The sequence below is a fragment of the Dermacentor albipictus genome, chromosome 1 (genome assembly GCF_038994185.2).
Source record: "Dermacentor albipictus isolate Rhodes 1998 colony chromosome 1, USDA_Dalb.pri_finalv2, whole genome shotgun sequence".
NCBI lineage: Eukaryota > Metazoa > Arthropoda > Arachnida > Ixodida > Ixodidae > Dermacentor > Dermacentor albipictus.
The window spans coordinates 146,182,096-146,198,803 of NC_091821.1; the positions used below are offsets into that span (position 1 = coordinate 146,182,096).

The following is a 16,708-nucleotide window of genomic DNA, read 5'->3' on the forward strand; positions in this document are numbered from 1 at the left end:
TAGTCAACTAGACCCTACAGCCAATGCAGTGACAAAATGTGACACTATACAGCCAGAAAGGAGCTTTAAGCATAAAACTCAAACGTACTAACCTGCCATACTTAATAAATCACTACGGCTACACTCAATACGTGCCTCTTGGCATGAAAGGGTGTTAGCAGATACTCAGACTTTGGTTACTTACTTTCGTGTCAACCATGCTAACAACAACTTTAGAGCTATTTCATTATAGCTATAAGACATTATGCTGAATTAAAAAACTCTGAGTTTTTTTATTCCTTGACATCGGAACATCAGAATTCTGTACTGGTGATGAATGTACCGCCTTGGCACACAGATAAAGAGACCTGAATAAAAACATGCTAACTACTTAACTTTTAGAGAACTCACCATGCTATCAGTACCACAGTGTCTCTCTTGTCTTTACTAAATTATCACTTGCAAATTTGTTACCTATCAGTATCTCAAAGACCACATGACTCGGGCTTTACATGAAGGGGACTTTTGATAAAGCACAGTCACCCTTATAAGTGAAAGATTTATCTTGAACTACCATCATTATAGTTGTCTTCTGAATTTACATGGCTATGCTGCACAGTAATCATATGCAGCCACTACTGCGCATGCTATCACTATAAAGGGATTCCAGACACCTACCTCAATTTCACATATAATGTACATGCAAATATGGGCCAAAAGAATGCACCATCTTAAAGGACCATCAGATCTGAGCTTGTGCTCGCAAAGTTATGCTCAACCATAACTCTTCTATGTATAAATTAATCAAATAAAATTTAAGTCACAGCAGCTTGCAAAGCCACTGGTTTAATCATGCTTTCATTCCTGCCATTTGATGCATTTGTGCCAGCTACCACTACAAGTTGGCAAGAGAGAATCTTGCCTTCTATTTGAAATACCATGCTCGACTTTCACGTTATAACAAAGAACAGCAAACGATAAATTACTCTATGTCATCTCGGCATCCATGGACAGCATTTAAGTGTGCTTTTCTTGTGTTGAAATAGCCACTTGTTTTCACATAAAACTTGAGGATTCCATGCTACAACGACAGATTTTATTTCTACTCATGATTGTGCACAGAATATATTCTCATATTTATGTTCATCATATCTCCGACATTAGAGAAACAAAATAAATAAACACACACACACACATATAAAGAAAGAAAGAAAGGGCATGAAATACAATAACAAACTACAAAATATGGTAGACAAATTCTAGTTGCTTGACTACAAGCTAGAGTAATTAAAGAATATACTAAAATATTACATGCTAATTACTGCAAAAGATTGTGGAACAAAGTGCTAAAAAATAGTCCTCCTTTCACTATATGCATCCCCCCACTCCTACAAAAAGAGAGAGAGAAGCTCTCTCTTTTTGTAGACAAAAGACAATTTACGAAAGGAAAAATCAATTGTTGCTTCAAGTGCTGTAATTTTAGCATTTCTTAGTAAGCTAAATATGTTCCATAGTTTTATCTATTTTAAACACAAGCACTTTTCTGCTTATGTTTATATCTAATTCCATCTCTCTGCGTGCTGAGCATTCCACTAAAGGCATCTTTTTATTGCTGCCAAAGAAAACTATTTTTTTTTTATGAACTGAACTTCGTTCCACCGAGTCATTTTGTTACAAGAGACACACAGCCGCATTCACTGACACTATTCTATGGAGAGACATTTTTTTTTTGTGTTTCTAGTGCCTAGATAAAAAATTCTGAGGATGCTTAAGCTTCACCTTTAAGATTGGAACTCGATAGCATTCAAAGATCCCTGACTGCTTCTTATGGTTCCCGGCAACTGCAGCTTATGTAACTTTTATGTTTATTAGGAAATGCTACACGAAGGCGAGCTTTCTGGCAGAAATGTGGCCTCTTGTGTGGGCCCATCCTGAAGGAAGTGCACAGCCGTCCCCCCAAAATTACGTAATTTTCAGGTTTCTGTTATTGTTTTGCACTACTAATATTTCAATAAAAATAAAAGGCACATGCTGTCGGTGTTTTGTTTCACGACATTTTTTTGTGGGCTGTCATTCTCAAAATTTTGAGGAATAACTTCATCAAGAATGTAATACAAGGTATGAGCAACATTACTGATAGAAAGGTGAGGCAATATAACCCACATATACCGCATGTCATATCGCAAGGCGTGGAATATACACATACCTAACTATATATGGGAATTTTCGCTCATGGGGACACCAGCACCGGATGCCAATGCCGTATTTTCTGCGACACAGGCCCTTAGTGCTGTCGCGTTAATATATCTGACATTTACAATCAAGGGCACCAGCAGTGGAAGCAGTTATCTGTCACTGCAAAGAAGAGGGTTTGTTTTCGATCACAATTTGATTTAGGTGCACCATTTTCATTCTACCAACCGCCATCACACTTGCCATCACACTGGGGTAAGTGACGGCTACGCAACAGATGAGCGATTCTTCCAGCACTGGGCAAACACTGCAGGGAGCTGTCCTCCCTTTTCTCCTGGCATGTCATACTGCAGTGCTTCAAACACTCTTCTGTATGTTTCACTGTTGGGATGGCCCATTCATGGCCGCTGTTCTCTCGTTGACACTGGTGTGATCAGGCCGTGTCATATTCAAACCACCCTTAGTAAATGACGTCCCGCTCGAAGGTGTCACTTACGGTCTCCCTTGCTTTATCAATGGCTTGCCTCCCCTTGGAGAGGCTGAGTGTGTGCATGCAGTGGCATGTCAGCACACAGCTTAGTACAAGAGCAGAGGCAGCTCTTTATAGGACTTGGTGTGCTCAAATGCACAGTGCTTGCTGGTGCATGAGTAGCACACCGTAGATAGAAGACCACAACAACTACTTACCTCAAGTGCAATTTCAACTATTGTTTTTCACAGACCTAAAGCCTCAACAGTGCATAACAATTGAGCATACTTCAAGGTCTCTGGATGTGACATTGCGATCAAAAGTTCCAGAGTCATATTTCACATATTCGGGCAAATACACTGTGGGCCTCACCTTGGCAGAATAATTTTGTCCTCCTCGGACAGATGGGCAAAAGAATTAAAGCAAGAGAACTGAACTCCACTAGGTGGAAACTTGAACGGTGAGCGGCCAAAGTTGAACTCGCACTGCTGAAATGTCATGAAACTGGCAGCAGCGAAGAAGCCAGACCTGAAAAATAATAGCAAGCAAGCAAACAAACAAACAAACAAACACATGAGCGAGCAAGTAGACACAATTGCTTTGTCGATCAGTTAAACATACTTTTCCCAGGAATAAAATGAGTACAATCCCATTCAGGCACCTATTAATTATGTCTGTTCATACTGTTACAAAGAGTTGCGAAGAAATGGTTTTATTTACAGGAGATGGACGATGATCGCAGCGTGATCGTAGCCCAGTACGGCCTCTCAAACTCCACATTCTCTTTGTCTTCTCTTCTTTCTTCTTGTACCTGCCTTTCGTATCCGTTACATTTCCCCGCAAGCAGACGAAGCCCATGGGACGAATCAGGATGGACCAGCAGGGTAGAAAGGCTTCAGGCGAGCTATATGAGTCGGCTGAGTTCTGCTTGATCGCCGACCACTGCACAGGAGGCGAGCTATGACGTAAGTGAGTTTGCTCAGGCAGTCCACAACTACAAATGGGCCTGAATATTGTGGCAAGAACTTTTGGCACAATCCATGCTTGCGTTGCGGTGTCCAAAGAAGGACCAAATCACCTTTTTCGAACGATACTTGTACGCGACGATTGTCGTATCGCTCTTTCGAACGACTTTGCGAGGCCAGAGTACGAAGATGAGCTATTCGACGGGCTTCTTCAGCGAGACACAAAGTCTTCAATACAGAATCGTCATTGTGCAGAACGAAGGGTAAGAAAGTGTCCAGAGGGATTCGCGGTAACCTTGCATACAGAAGATAAAATGGGCTATAGTTCGTGGTTTCGTGTTTCGCCATGTTGTATGCGTAAGTGATGAAAGGCAGCAGATAGTCCCAGTTCTTATGATTGGAGGAGACGTACATGGCAAGCATGCTGGTCAGCGTTCTGTTTGTCCTTTCAACGAGGCCATTTGTCTGTGGATGATGCGGCGTGGAATGACGGAACTGTGTAGTGCACAAACGAAGTAACTCTTCAATGGCATCAGCAGTGAACTGGCAACCATGGTCACTGATGATGACACGTGGTGGGCCATGACGAAGGACCACGAAACGCAGCAGGAAGACCGCAAGCAGTAGTGGAAGACGGTATGGCTGCAGTTTCTGCATACCGTGTAAGATGGTTTACGCAGACAATTATCCAATGGTTCTTGTTGTTAGATAAGGAGAATGGACCCAAAAGTTCAATGCCTACTTGCTCGAACGGTGTACTGGACGGTGTCAATGGCCGAAGGGGACCTGGGGCTGCGGTGGTCAGTTGCTTGTGACGTTGGCACGTTTCACAACTAGTGACATAGCGCTTGATTGTTTCGTACATCTTGGGCCAGTAAAAGCGCTCCTGCATGCGGCGTAGCGTTTGTGTGAAGCCGAAATGGCCTGATGTCACATCGTCATGCATGGCGCGTAGAACGTCGGAGCGGAGACTCTTGGGGACAGCAAGCAGAAAACGCGCTCCATGCCCGGAGTAATTAGTTTTGTAGAGCAACTTATTAGGGACAGTAAAGCGACTGCTGCCTTGAGAAGTATGGGCGGCGACAAAAAGCGGATCGAGGGTAAGATCATTTTGTTGTTCTCGCTGAAAGTCTGCCGCGTCAGGGAACATAGAAGTAACAACAGCGAGACAGTTGTCAAAATTCACAGCATTGCAGTCGGTAGTCGCAAGAGGAATCTGAGAGAGGCAATATGTGTCAGCGTGACGATGGCCACTCTTGTACGATACCACAAAGTCGTATTCCTGGAGGCGCAGCACCCAACGTGCAAGGCGACCACAGGGATCACGCAAACCGGCCAGCCAGCATAAAGAATGATGGTCTGTGATGATCTTGAATGGTCTACCGTAAAGATAACACCGAAATTTCTGTATGGCAAAAACAGCTGCCAGGCATTCCTGTTCCGTAACCATATAATTGCGTTCAGATTTGCTCAGGCAACGGCTGGCATATGCGACAGCATGTTCTGCGCCACTGGGACGTTGTTCAAGCAACACTCCTATCCCGATTCCACTAGCATCAGTGTGAACTTCAGTCAGGCAAGATGGATCGAAGTGACGCAAGAGGGGTGCTGACGTTAGTATAAACTTCAGTTGAGAGAATGATGCGTCACACTCCGGTGTCCTATTGAAGGACGCATTTTGTCGCAAAATACTTGTCAACAGGTAAACGATGTTGGCAAACTGGGGAACAAAACAATGAAAATACAAACATAGGCCAATGAATGAGCGAAGTTCTCGTGCCGAGTGCGGTGGCTTGAAGGAGCTCACCACTTCACTCTTACGAGGATCGGGTCTGATGCCATTCTTGTCGACTAAGTGTCCCAGGACCAGCTTTTTGTCGCAATTGAACACACACAAAAGGTTGGTATTCACACGCATTGGTTGGTATTCCATCAGTCAACACATTGACTTTGTTTTTGAGCATCACAACAGGCAGAGGCATTTCTAGCAAAGACCGTCCGGCGACCTCACCTCCATTGGCCACAGATGCGTTTCCCGGTGGCAGTGAGGAAGAAAGGCACCGAGGGGACGGAGTGCGACGGGGATGATTATTTGGTGGCATCAAACTCTGCTCAGATGCTGGCGAATCGCTGTGTCTGGTCTCGTGTGAGAAGTGCTCCATTGGAAGCAAATTGGTCGTCCGCAAGTCATATGAAGTACGAGTTCTGGGTCGCGAGAACATCGGTGCTGTCCTTCGTGATTGACGGCCTTAGCGACAATACCTAGCTATGTGGCCTGTGGAACCGCAGTTGCAGCACACGGGAGGGTCGTGGTTCACAGCATCTTCCTCGAAATGAATGCTAGGCTGCTGCGGGCGGTGAGAAAGTTCGTTGTCATGTGGATAACGTGTCTCTGCTGCTCGCTGAAATCCGTTATATTGGTCATAAGTCATTCTGTGGTAGAAGGGTCGGTGCTGTTCTTGTCGCGGCCTGACAGAAGTCACAGGGCCTCGGAGGTAAAAACGTGGCTGTTCTCGTTGTGGCTGAGCGTCATAAGTAGGGCCTCTGTCGTAGAGATGTGGCTGCTGTCGGGGCGCAAGTTCATAATCCTCAGTGCCCCTCACCGCAGGATATGGAGTGAAGGATGCCACGTTTGGCTCGAAATCTGGTGGTAGGCGGAAGCTATGATTGCCTGGGTGTGTCACTTGTGCATGCAGGCTGAGCTCTTCCTGAACTATTTGTCAGATCGTTGATGCAAGATTGAGGGGCTGGTTGCTGTCTATGCTTGCAACGGCCGTCACATTGGCTAGCCTGCCAAGCTTTGGCGTGATGCGCGTCTTCAGTTGCTTGAGAGTGCGACAGTGCCGAATGATGTCGGCGACGGAAGCCAGGTTGTCTTTTGGGATGAAAAAACTGTAAACATCTTCGGCAATTCCTTTTAGGATGTGCCCAACTTTGTCTTCCTCCGACATTCCAGAGTCCACCATCCTACACAGTTTTATTACTGCCTCAGTGTAGGTCATGCAGGTTTCACCTGGCACTTGCACGCATTGCAGTAGTGTCTGTTCTGCCCTTTTCTTTTTCGTCACGGAGTTGCTGAATCACTCTTTCATTTCCAAAACAATTTTTCCCCATGTTGTGAACGTTTACTCGTGATTGTCAAACCACACCAACGCAGTATCCGTTAGAAAGAACATGACGTTCTAAAGCTGAGAAGCGCTTTTCCACTTGTTGGCGGCACTCACCCGGTGACAATGGAGGAGCCATTCCTCGACGTCTTCGTCCGATCTTCCGGTGAAGGGATGCACATCTCTCAGTTGTAGAACTGAACTGGTCGACGCAGCAGTTGGAATGGGCCGTTGTTCGTCTGCGTCGTGGGACATATTCAACTCCGGTGGATTTGGTGGGAGTCCAGCAAGGCGATGGCTCCGTTGAAGAACTTGTGGTTCAGCCTCCGTCTTCGGGTGTCGATTACCCCACACCTTCCACCACAACTGTTAAAAGAAGAGCTGCGAAGAAATAGTTTTATTTACAGGAGATGGACGATGATCGTAGCATGATCGTAGCGTGATCGTAGCGCAGTCCGGCCTCTCAAACTCCTTGTTTTCTTTGTCTTCTTTCTTCTTGTACCTGCCTTTCGTATCCGTTACAATATTTTGGTTTAACCACATTTCTTGCATTTCCAGGATCACTGAATTGAACTGAAGCTTATTTGTCCTGCCTGCTTACAGGAACGGCAGCAGAGGCTATAAAGGCTATATAGCCTGACAAAAGGCATCAGCTCCTATTACAGTCTGACATGCAAGCTGATGAACACAATGATTAAAAGAGACAACAGAAGAACAGATAAGAAATTTAGAATGCTTGAACTTTATTTTGCCTAGAAATACGCGCTTCATTCTCAAACTGAGATATTTCATGTATTGGAACAAAATCAACTGGCATTTTAAGTGCAGTGTACTTGGGAAACATCCAGCTATTTCAGAAGTTTGCCTGATATAAATCATTTCTGTAAAGAACTATTAATAAAGGACTTCTCATTACAGCATCCTAACTATCATATGCTGCCACTCAGCATTTATAGATTACTTGTGCCAATCACTTAAGTGCCACACTATGAATAATTCCTTTTCTCTGCTTTCTGGGACTGCCAGGCAAGATCTGTAGGGTGTGCTTTCATGCAGCAGACAATGTAGAGGGGCCACATGAGACATTGCCTGCCACATGTAACCACTCTTTGCTGTATCATAAAGAGCAAGAAGACATTTAACCAGCAGTCTCTGACCAAAAAGAGGCCACGCCACATGTGACATGCATACTGGCAGGCATGGCAGGTAATGCAAAGAAGTCATATTTTTGAAGGGCTTCTAGCCATACTATGAAACCTGACAGCAATTAAGAAGCACTGCCATCACTTTCAGGTGATGAAGTGAGGGCAAAGCAAGAAGCAGCATTGACAAAAACATGAAGCGGGTACCAAGGAAGGCAGAGCAGGCAGGGTGTCAGAGGAGGTGAAAGAGAGCCCTTCATACCCTCTTTTACTTTTTTATGGTTATGCCTTAAACACAGAAGCAGATAAAAGCAAGTACTCACTATAATTGTCAACACAATCTGTCATTTCTTTCATTAAATAATTGCTACTATGTTTCCCTAACTCTGCAATGTCTTATCCATGCAAAAAACAACTAAATAGCTATTTAGGTAAAGAAACCATACTTTTCTTTCCCCTTATAAAATGTACAAACTACTGATTTGCGACGTTAGAGTTTTGAGCGTAGCCTTTCTTGAGCTTCCTCGTGGCAACGGATGCAATTAAAGCTCAATGCCAGTTTATGACAGGCTTCTGAAAAGACGAAATGCTTGTGCAAACATAATAAAAGACAGACAAAATAAAACTGGATGATAAGGACTCGTAATCGATTTATTAGTGGAGGACAAGGCTTGTTCCCATGACATGTCTACATCATGGCAAGAATAGTAATCTTTAGCAGAACCCGTCATGGTTGCTTAGTCGCTCTGTTATTGTGCTGCTAAGCATGAGGTCGCAAGATTAAATCCTGGCTGCCACGGCCATATTTCGATGGGGCGAAATGCAAAAATGCTCGTGTGCCACACATTGGGTACATATTAAAGAATCCCAGGTGGTCAAAAGTAATCCGTAGTCTCCCAATACTACGTGTCTCACAATCGTATTGTGGTTTTGGCATGTGAAACCCCAGAATTTCATTTTTAAAATCTTTGGCAGGGTTTATGTTGCCCATGCATGCCAATGGGATGAGAAATCTGAAGAGAATTACAATTTGTGCTCTCTGGTGTGGAGCAGAGCAGGACGAGGCGAGAAAAGTGTTTGGAAGCGTCAAATATTTAAGTGATTACACAGAAAATCATTATGAAACACACAGGTAACTAAGTTAAATGCAAGTTACACACTGAATAAAATAATTTCAGCTTCTGCCTAAATATATAAATAGACATTATTTCTTTCAGTTCAGATGTGAGCAAATTCCATAAAGAAATAGATCAGAAAACAATGCTACTTTTTCCATAATTGGCATGTATTTTAGGCAGCAGAAGGTTATTATGCACCGTAAATCTAGTTCTATTAGGATTAGATAAAATGATGGGAGGAAATGTCAAATTACAGTTCAAAAGCCAGCTAGTGTCCCGTGTTGCAAATTATCACTAGACTGTTTTGCAGTAGAGATTACTTAGGCTTTCCTGGCCAGCAGGTGTTTATTAAACAACACAAAAATTGTTCTATATATTTCTTGTGGCTCATAATGCTGAATCGTGTTGGTTTTTACTCTGCCCAATCATTTACTCTTTTATTTATTTATTTATTTATTTATTTACTGAATATGTGACCACAAACAGTGTGGCACCTTTAGTGTGGTGCACTGCAGTGCGAATGGAATGGTGTATGTAGCAGCAGAAAGGCATATTAAGCACACACACACACAAAAAAAAACACAATGAGTGGAGCAAAACAAAGTGAAAAACAATGAAGCAATCAAACTGCATAGGCCTGATACACATTAACTATACCATGTGTTTTATTTTAACATTAACAGAATTTTTAAAAATCCCCTGTGGCAATTGGAACAAATGCACTTATTGAGCTGGAGTACTCGAAACGTATACATTACTTATACTGGAAGGCAACATGCATAATTGATGAATTAACAAATTTAACTAATTAGCTTTTAAACTAATTACTTTAGCACACATATTGTGATACACAAATTGAAGTTAGTGATTTTACAAGGCATGTCAACTTGGAATAAATTTTGAAACAAGCACCAATTTTGAGATATATGCAAACTTGCCGTAAAAATGAACAACTGTTCTATTTTTTAACAAAACATATTGCTGCATCACATTCATCCTATCCAAATCCTTCGTTGACGCTCCTTACCAACATGAGCCTAATTGAAGTAGACGTAGATGGTTTTCCGTTGTTGGCATTAATTGATACTGGAGCCCAAGTGTCCATAATGAGCACTAACCTATGTCGTCGCCTCAAAAACGTTCTTACGCCTGCCATCACTCGAGTCATACGCGTCGCCAATGGCGCCACTGTTGCCGTCAGGGGTATTTGCACTGCTCGCATAGGAATTGCTGGCCGCAAAGTTCCAGTCCTGTTCACCGTGCTGACCAGTTGCCCTCATGACCTAATCTTCATGCTCGACTTTCTGATGACGCATTCTGCCCTCATAGACTGTGCCACCAGTACGGTGTGCCTAGAGCTTCCTCTTCTTTTAGATGTTTGCCCTGACCCACCGAACACCCTCTGCACTACAGCGTTTGTTGCTTACCTCCAAAAGTCCTAATCTTCGTCGAATTGGCCTCAATGGCAACCGTGCCTGATGGCGACTATGTAATCACACCTATTCGTGATGTCCTCCTTGCGTGCCACATCTCTATGCCACACTCCGTCGTAACCCTTGCTGTTAGTACGATGTGTCTCCCCATTATCAATTTTGGCTTGACAAAGCAAGTGTTACCTGAAGGCATAGCGGTGGCCCTGCTCCGGTCAGTGACAGACGACCACATCACTGCTTTTACAGCCGACGTGTCTCCACATCCTCCCGATTACCCACAGGATGCCTTGAATCTCGACGGCCCATTACATCCCATGGTCACTCCGGCCCTCGCACCTGACCAAGCAGCCACCCTCTATCGCCTTTTGCTTTCCTACCGCAACATATTTGACACTGACAATCGACCACTTGGTCAGACGTCCCTTGTTAAGCATCGGATAAAAAACACTGGTGATGCTGTTCCCGTTCACCGCCGACCATATTTTTATGCACTGAAGCTCAAAAGTTACAGGAACACTAATGTATTTTGTTGCACACTTTGGGAATACATATCTCGAAACTGGTGTCATTCTCAGTATTCGTTCCAAGTGAATAAGACTTTAAAAGTAAGCGGCTGCAATTTGTAAATTGCAATATGAGGCGTAATGTAATCAGTTTAAAACTTAATTAGTAAAACTTTGTTCATCAGTCAAATATTCACTTTAATTTTTTGTGCAAATAATGTCTGCCTCTGACAATAATCTAGCTCAAAAAGTGAAATTTTGCTACATGTTACAGACGATTCTTAAAAATTCTGTTAATAAAATTTCAGTTCAGTGGGCATGGGGACAGACCTTGCAGCATGATGTTTAACGCTCATCCTTGTACGATGCAGGTTCTGCTTGTGCTCTTGGCGATTTGGCCATAGACATCATCCTGTGTTTCGACACATGTTTCAATGCCTCTCGGAGCATGAAACGCCATTAAAGATAACAACGATGCAGTGCCCTTCTTCAGCCCAGTTTTCTTGGTGGTGCTTGCCTACATACTGCCAACCGCATCAACCATGGCATCATCTTTGATGAAAGACATAAGTTGACCACCTGCCATCTTCACCTTCAGTAGGCAAGGGGACAGACCTTGCAGCATGATGTGTAACACTCACTCTTGTACGATGTAGCTATGTGAAACCATTCCATTATTTGCAAGGAAATGCGATGACCCCTTTTTTTTACTGTCCCCATACCCATGGGTGTTGCGTGAAACGGTTAGCGAGTGTTTATATACGGCGCTCTTATTACTCTGCTCTGGGGACATTGAATCTAACCCTCGTCCAAACACGAGATCTGAATCACTTGCGAAAATTGACTCACTACCAGATGATCCTGCTGAGCAAATGAACATGTTTTTTTGCATACTGAAAGATGTACACACTCATTCACTGCAAATTCCAAAAAATCACACTGAACTTGCTGTAGATATCAAAGCTATTAAAACTACTCAGACAAGCATGGAAACCACAACCGCAAGTATTCACAAAAGAATAGATGATCTAGAAGAAAAAACTAAAGCAATTGAGACTTTATCTGCCTTTGAGACTTAGAAGACCGATCCCGATGAGACAACCTAATTTTTAAATATTTTAGATGCTAAAGAATCTTGGTAGGAAACTGAATCTAAGGTAACATTGCTTCTAAACTCGGCACTAAATACTTTTTCCGCAGACTCAATTCATCGCGCCCACCGACTAGGCTTCTCTTTGCCAGATAAGTGTCGTACGGTAATTGTTATTATGTTTGGCAACTCCAAAATTAAAGAAAACACATTTTATATGCATAGCAAGTTTAAGGCCAACAACATCAATGTTAGTGAAGACTTCTCAGCCTCTACCCATCTCGCTTGTAAAAAACTAATTGAACTTGGCAATAGTCAGGAAAGCTCTAAAAAATTTACATTACGGCACAATAAACTGCTTCTAAATCATAAGTGCTACACTTACAATCCCTTTTCCAACAGTGTTAACGAAAGCAGGTCAAATGGCAGCACCATTAATATGTATGTTGCGTCGTCTAATCAAGGTTCTAGATAGGTGAGCGAGAGGTGTAGTGGCCATTTCACAAAAACTCTCACTTCTGTTCTTTTTACTAACATTAGAAACGTAGTTAATAAATTTCATCCATATCATCAGCAATTGACTCTTGTTCTGCAAACATAGTTGCTCTGGCTGAGACATGGCTTCCTGGACATATAAAGGATTCTGAAATGTTCCACAATGCATGTGCCCTTCACAATCTACTGCTGTGATCGAAATGACCCCCGTGGAGGGGCTGTCCTTGTTGCTATTTCATGCAAAATCCCTTCATTTCGCATCAAAATCAACACTAATCTAGAAATAGTCTGGTCATTAATAATGCTAGGTCACGTCAAACTGATCTTCAGTGTATGTTATCACCCCTCTTTATATCAGTCTACATTTAATCATGACCTTCATGACATCATTAACACAGTTTGTACACTATATCCTTCATCACCCTTGTTCTTGCTGGGCGATTTTAATTTTCTGAACATTACTTGGACTGATAACTTTCCAAATTTATTACCCTTTTAACCCAAGCTAAAGATTTCAAGACGTTTATTCTGTTTTTTCTTTATCACAATTGGTAACATGTCCTACTAGAGCCGCTTTCCATGGTGCAAATACCCTAGATTTAGTTCTGACTAATCAACCTAATTTCGCTTCAGATATGACTTTTCTAACCAGTATAAGTGATCACGCTACTAAACTTCATCCTCAGGGTGGTTTGCCCCAAGCCCAACAAAAAAAGAAAACTAATTTTAGATTATAAGAAAGCCAACTTCGATGCTATCAATAATGAATTATCTGCCTTTTCAGACACTTTTCTGACTAACTTTCACTGCCATGCTGTTCAGGCTAACTGGGATAGCTTTGCAGCCAAAGTAAAAGAACTGACTGATAGGTACATCCCAAACCACACCGTCACTTCTCTCACGCCCCTTGGTATAACACACATATGAAACACCTTCATAAAAAAAAAAATGCTTCTATCGGGCAGCTAAGGCATGCCCTACTAACTCGCATTGGCTGACATGGAATCTAGCTTCTTCCACGTACATAACAGCTTTAAAAAGTACAAAGCAGTATTTCCTCTCTAATTTCATGCCATCTATGTTGAAAACAAATATCTGTAAATTCTGACGCGCAGTTAACCCTTCTCCTGAAAATTTCATTACTTTACAAGACTCCTCTGGTAGCAAGTTTCTAATGAACAATGCCCATTTTTATTAAATGATACATATGTTAATAATTTTTCCCTTGCCTCTAGTTCTCACCTTCTTCAATCACAAAATTACAACTACGCAATCGTGTTCTCATTTGTTGTAGATGTTAGTGGTGTTACTAAACTTATTGAAATTCTCGACTATCATTCTTCTCACGGTCTTGACTCTATCAATGCAAAATTTTTGAAAAATACTTCTGCATATAGTTCCAACATATCATCAAAGATATTTCAGCAATCTCTTGACACGTGTACTTTACGTTACCTACAGAATGAAAGATTGGAAAGGTGGTTCCTCTTCACAAGCTGAGTAGTAAAAACATTGCCACTAATTCTTGCCCTATCTCTCTAACAAGTACCGTAAAAACCGGACTATAGGTCGGACCGGAATATAGGTCGATCCCCCAACTAACGAATTCTAAAAATGAAAAAAAAAAAATTCAATGGCAAAAGTACCGTAAGACATCCTTACCCTGAAACAAATGCGACTCATGCACAATAGTGACAGTATTTATTTAAATGCTGCTTGCATGTGCACCCGGCCAATTTTTAACAGTATCGCACGACCATCGACCGCGTGCTTGTCAGCACCTTATTAACGGCGCTGAGCAGCGAAACAAACGAGATACGAGCATGTGTACACGTGCACTTACTTTCACTATTTCGCCGCTCTGTGCCATGATGATAAGGTGCTGACAAACACACGGGTCGATGGTCGCGCGATACTGTTTAAAAATTGGCTGGGTGTATAGTACACAGAAGGGCACGAAGTGCGCAAGCGCTACTCCGAATTAGAGCAACGCCTTTAATCAGAGGAGTCCGAACTAGAGTCGGATGACGAGTGCTTCTCGCTGCCCAGTCCAGAGGTGCGCACAATCTCTACCGCTTTCAAACGGATGCATTCGGCAGTCACAGGCAGCGATCTTACATGCGGCTGCTGGACGAACTCCGCAACCTTGTCTTCTAGTTCTGCGGTCCGCCCACGAAATGACGTTTTCTGCTGGTTTGCTGCTTCTGCCTCCACCAGTACCGAACGCTCTTTTCGGATACTCCAAATTCGCGTTGTGCCGCGAGGTTGCCATGGGCTTCCGCTCATTTTGAAACAAAATGTGAAAAAGCAGCCTTTAACCAATATAACTTTGTGACAATGTAAACGCAAATTGGCGGTGCCACAATGTCGCCACGCTGCGCTGCTGCTGATGGCGAAGGCGGCTCTTTACTTCATCCGCCCATTGTTGCAAGACTTCCGTAGTTTTTCCGCCAATGTCCGGTATATAAGACGAGGGTCGACTTTTCGCAATGGCTTTTTGAAAAAAAGTTCGACTTATATTCCGGTTTTTACGGTGCATGCTGTAAGTTAAAAGAACAGATAATCTTTAAAGCGCTGGCAGAATTCCTTGATTGTAACTTGTTCTTTACGCCGGCACAACATGGATTCCGTAAGTCATACTGATGTGAAACTCAGCTCATATATTTCACTTGTAAACTTCACCAGATTCTCGACCGATGGTCATTTGTTGGTTGCATATATTTAGATTTTGACAAAGTTTTCGACAAGGTTTGTCACAAACTGCTTCTTCATAAGCTTAGTTAGCTTAACATTGAGCCTAACATTTTAAAATGGATCCAATGCTTTCTTACTAATTGTTTGCAATTTGTCTAAGTTAATTATCTTAATTCCTCGCTTTCTGAGGTGCACTCTGGTGTACCTCAGGGATCTGTACTTGGACCATTACTCTTTTTAATTTACATGAATGACCTCCCCTCACAAATATCTCCTAACATTCATTTCTTTGCCAATGACTTATTTTCCACGGTAATAATTCTGATAATATAAATTATCTTCAGATTGACCTTACTGTGATTTGCTAACTTGTGAGAACTAGGGTTAATGAAACTTAACATTAGTAAGTGTAAATCGATGAGTGTAGCCAGGACTACTAATGCCCCGAACATGTACTATTTGAATAGCGTTCCTTTAGAATCAGTAAGTTCATATAAGTACCTGGGCTTATTTATTTCATCCAACCTCACTTGGACAACCCACACAGAATACGTAATTAACAAAGCTAACCGCATGCTTGGTTATCTACACTGCAACTTTACCAGCATTCCATCCTCTATAATGTTATTGCTGCACAAGACATTAATTCATCCAAAATTAGAGTATGCGTCATCTGTATGGGATTTATGTCACGAAAAACTAATTAATGCCCTAGAACTTGTATAGAATAACTCTGTTCATTTTATTAATTCTAAATGCAGCCAAACTAAAAGCATTACAGCCATGAAGTCTGACCTTCAGCTTCCATCCTTATCATCACGCCATAAAATATCACGTTTAGTCCCGTTTCACAAGCTATATCATCATTCTGCCCTGAATAACAAACTCTTTCTTCGACCTCATTACTTATCACATCGCATCGATCACCATCATAAAGTTCGCATCGATACGTCTAACCCTTACACTTTCTTGCAGTCTTTCATTCCTCGAACATCGAATGAATGGAACCACCTTCCCACCAATATTGTTTACATCTATGATAACTTACTGTTTCGTAGCGCTTTAACTAATATTAATAATGATATGATTATTGCTTGCTGTGTGAATAATTACTGTATTCATTTTGTATGTGTGTGTGTGTATGTGCATGCGCACGCGTGTACGTGTGTACATGCTATTCTCACCCCTGTAAACACTTTAATTACATCTCTTCAATGCCTACACTGGCCCTAAGGGTATTGTAAATAAATAATAAAAATAAAATAAAACACCTTGTATACATACACATACATACGTACATACATACGTACATACGTACATATACATACATGGATAAAAGAATGGTAGAAGAAATGGAAAGGTTCTAGATGACTCAACACAGAGCTCGCCCGTGTATGTTAACACAGAGATAAGCCATGCTGTTCATAACATCCTCAGAGAAGTGATTAAATGATATGAATATATCTATCGTGCCTATGTCAAGGTGGTTATTCATGATTTGTCCATGGTTCAATGGACTC

At 42.2% G+C, this 16,708-nt stretch overlaps 1 protein-coding gene across 3 annotated transcripts in view; it reads right to left on the bottom strand.

Annotated features, from left to right (window-relative positions):
- LOC135911028 (RING finger and SPRY domain-containing protein 1-like) overlaps nucleotides 1-16,708 on the bottom strand; it is a 76,444-nt gene that overhangs the window by 18,165 nt on the left and 41,571 nt on the right. For all 3 annotated transcript variants that reach the window (XM_065443121.2, XM_065443123.2, XM_065443122.1), the window contains exon 13: nucleotides 3,014-3,169. In XM_065443121.2, coding sequence (XP_065299193.1) covers nucleotides 3,014-3,169 — 156 coding nt within the window. The remainder of the gene's footprint in view (nucleotides 1-3,013; nucleotides 3,170-16,708) is intronic.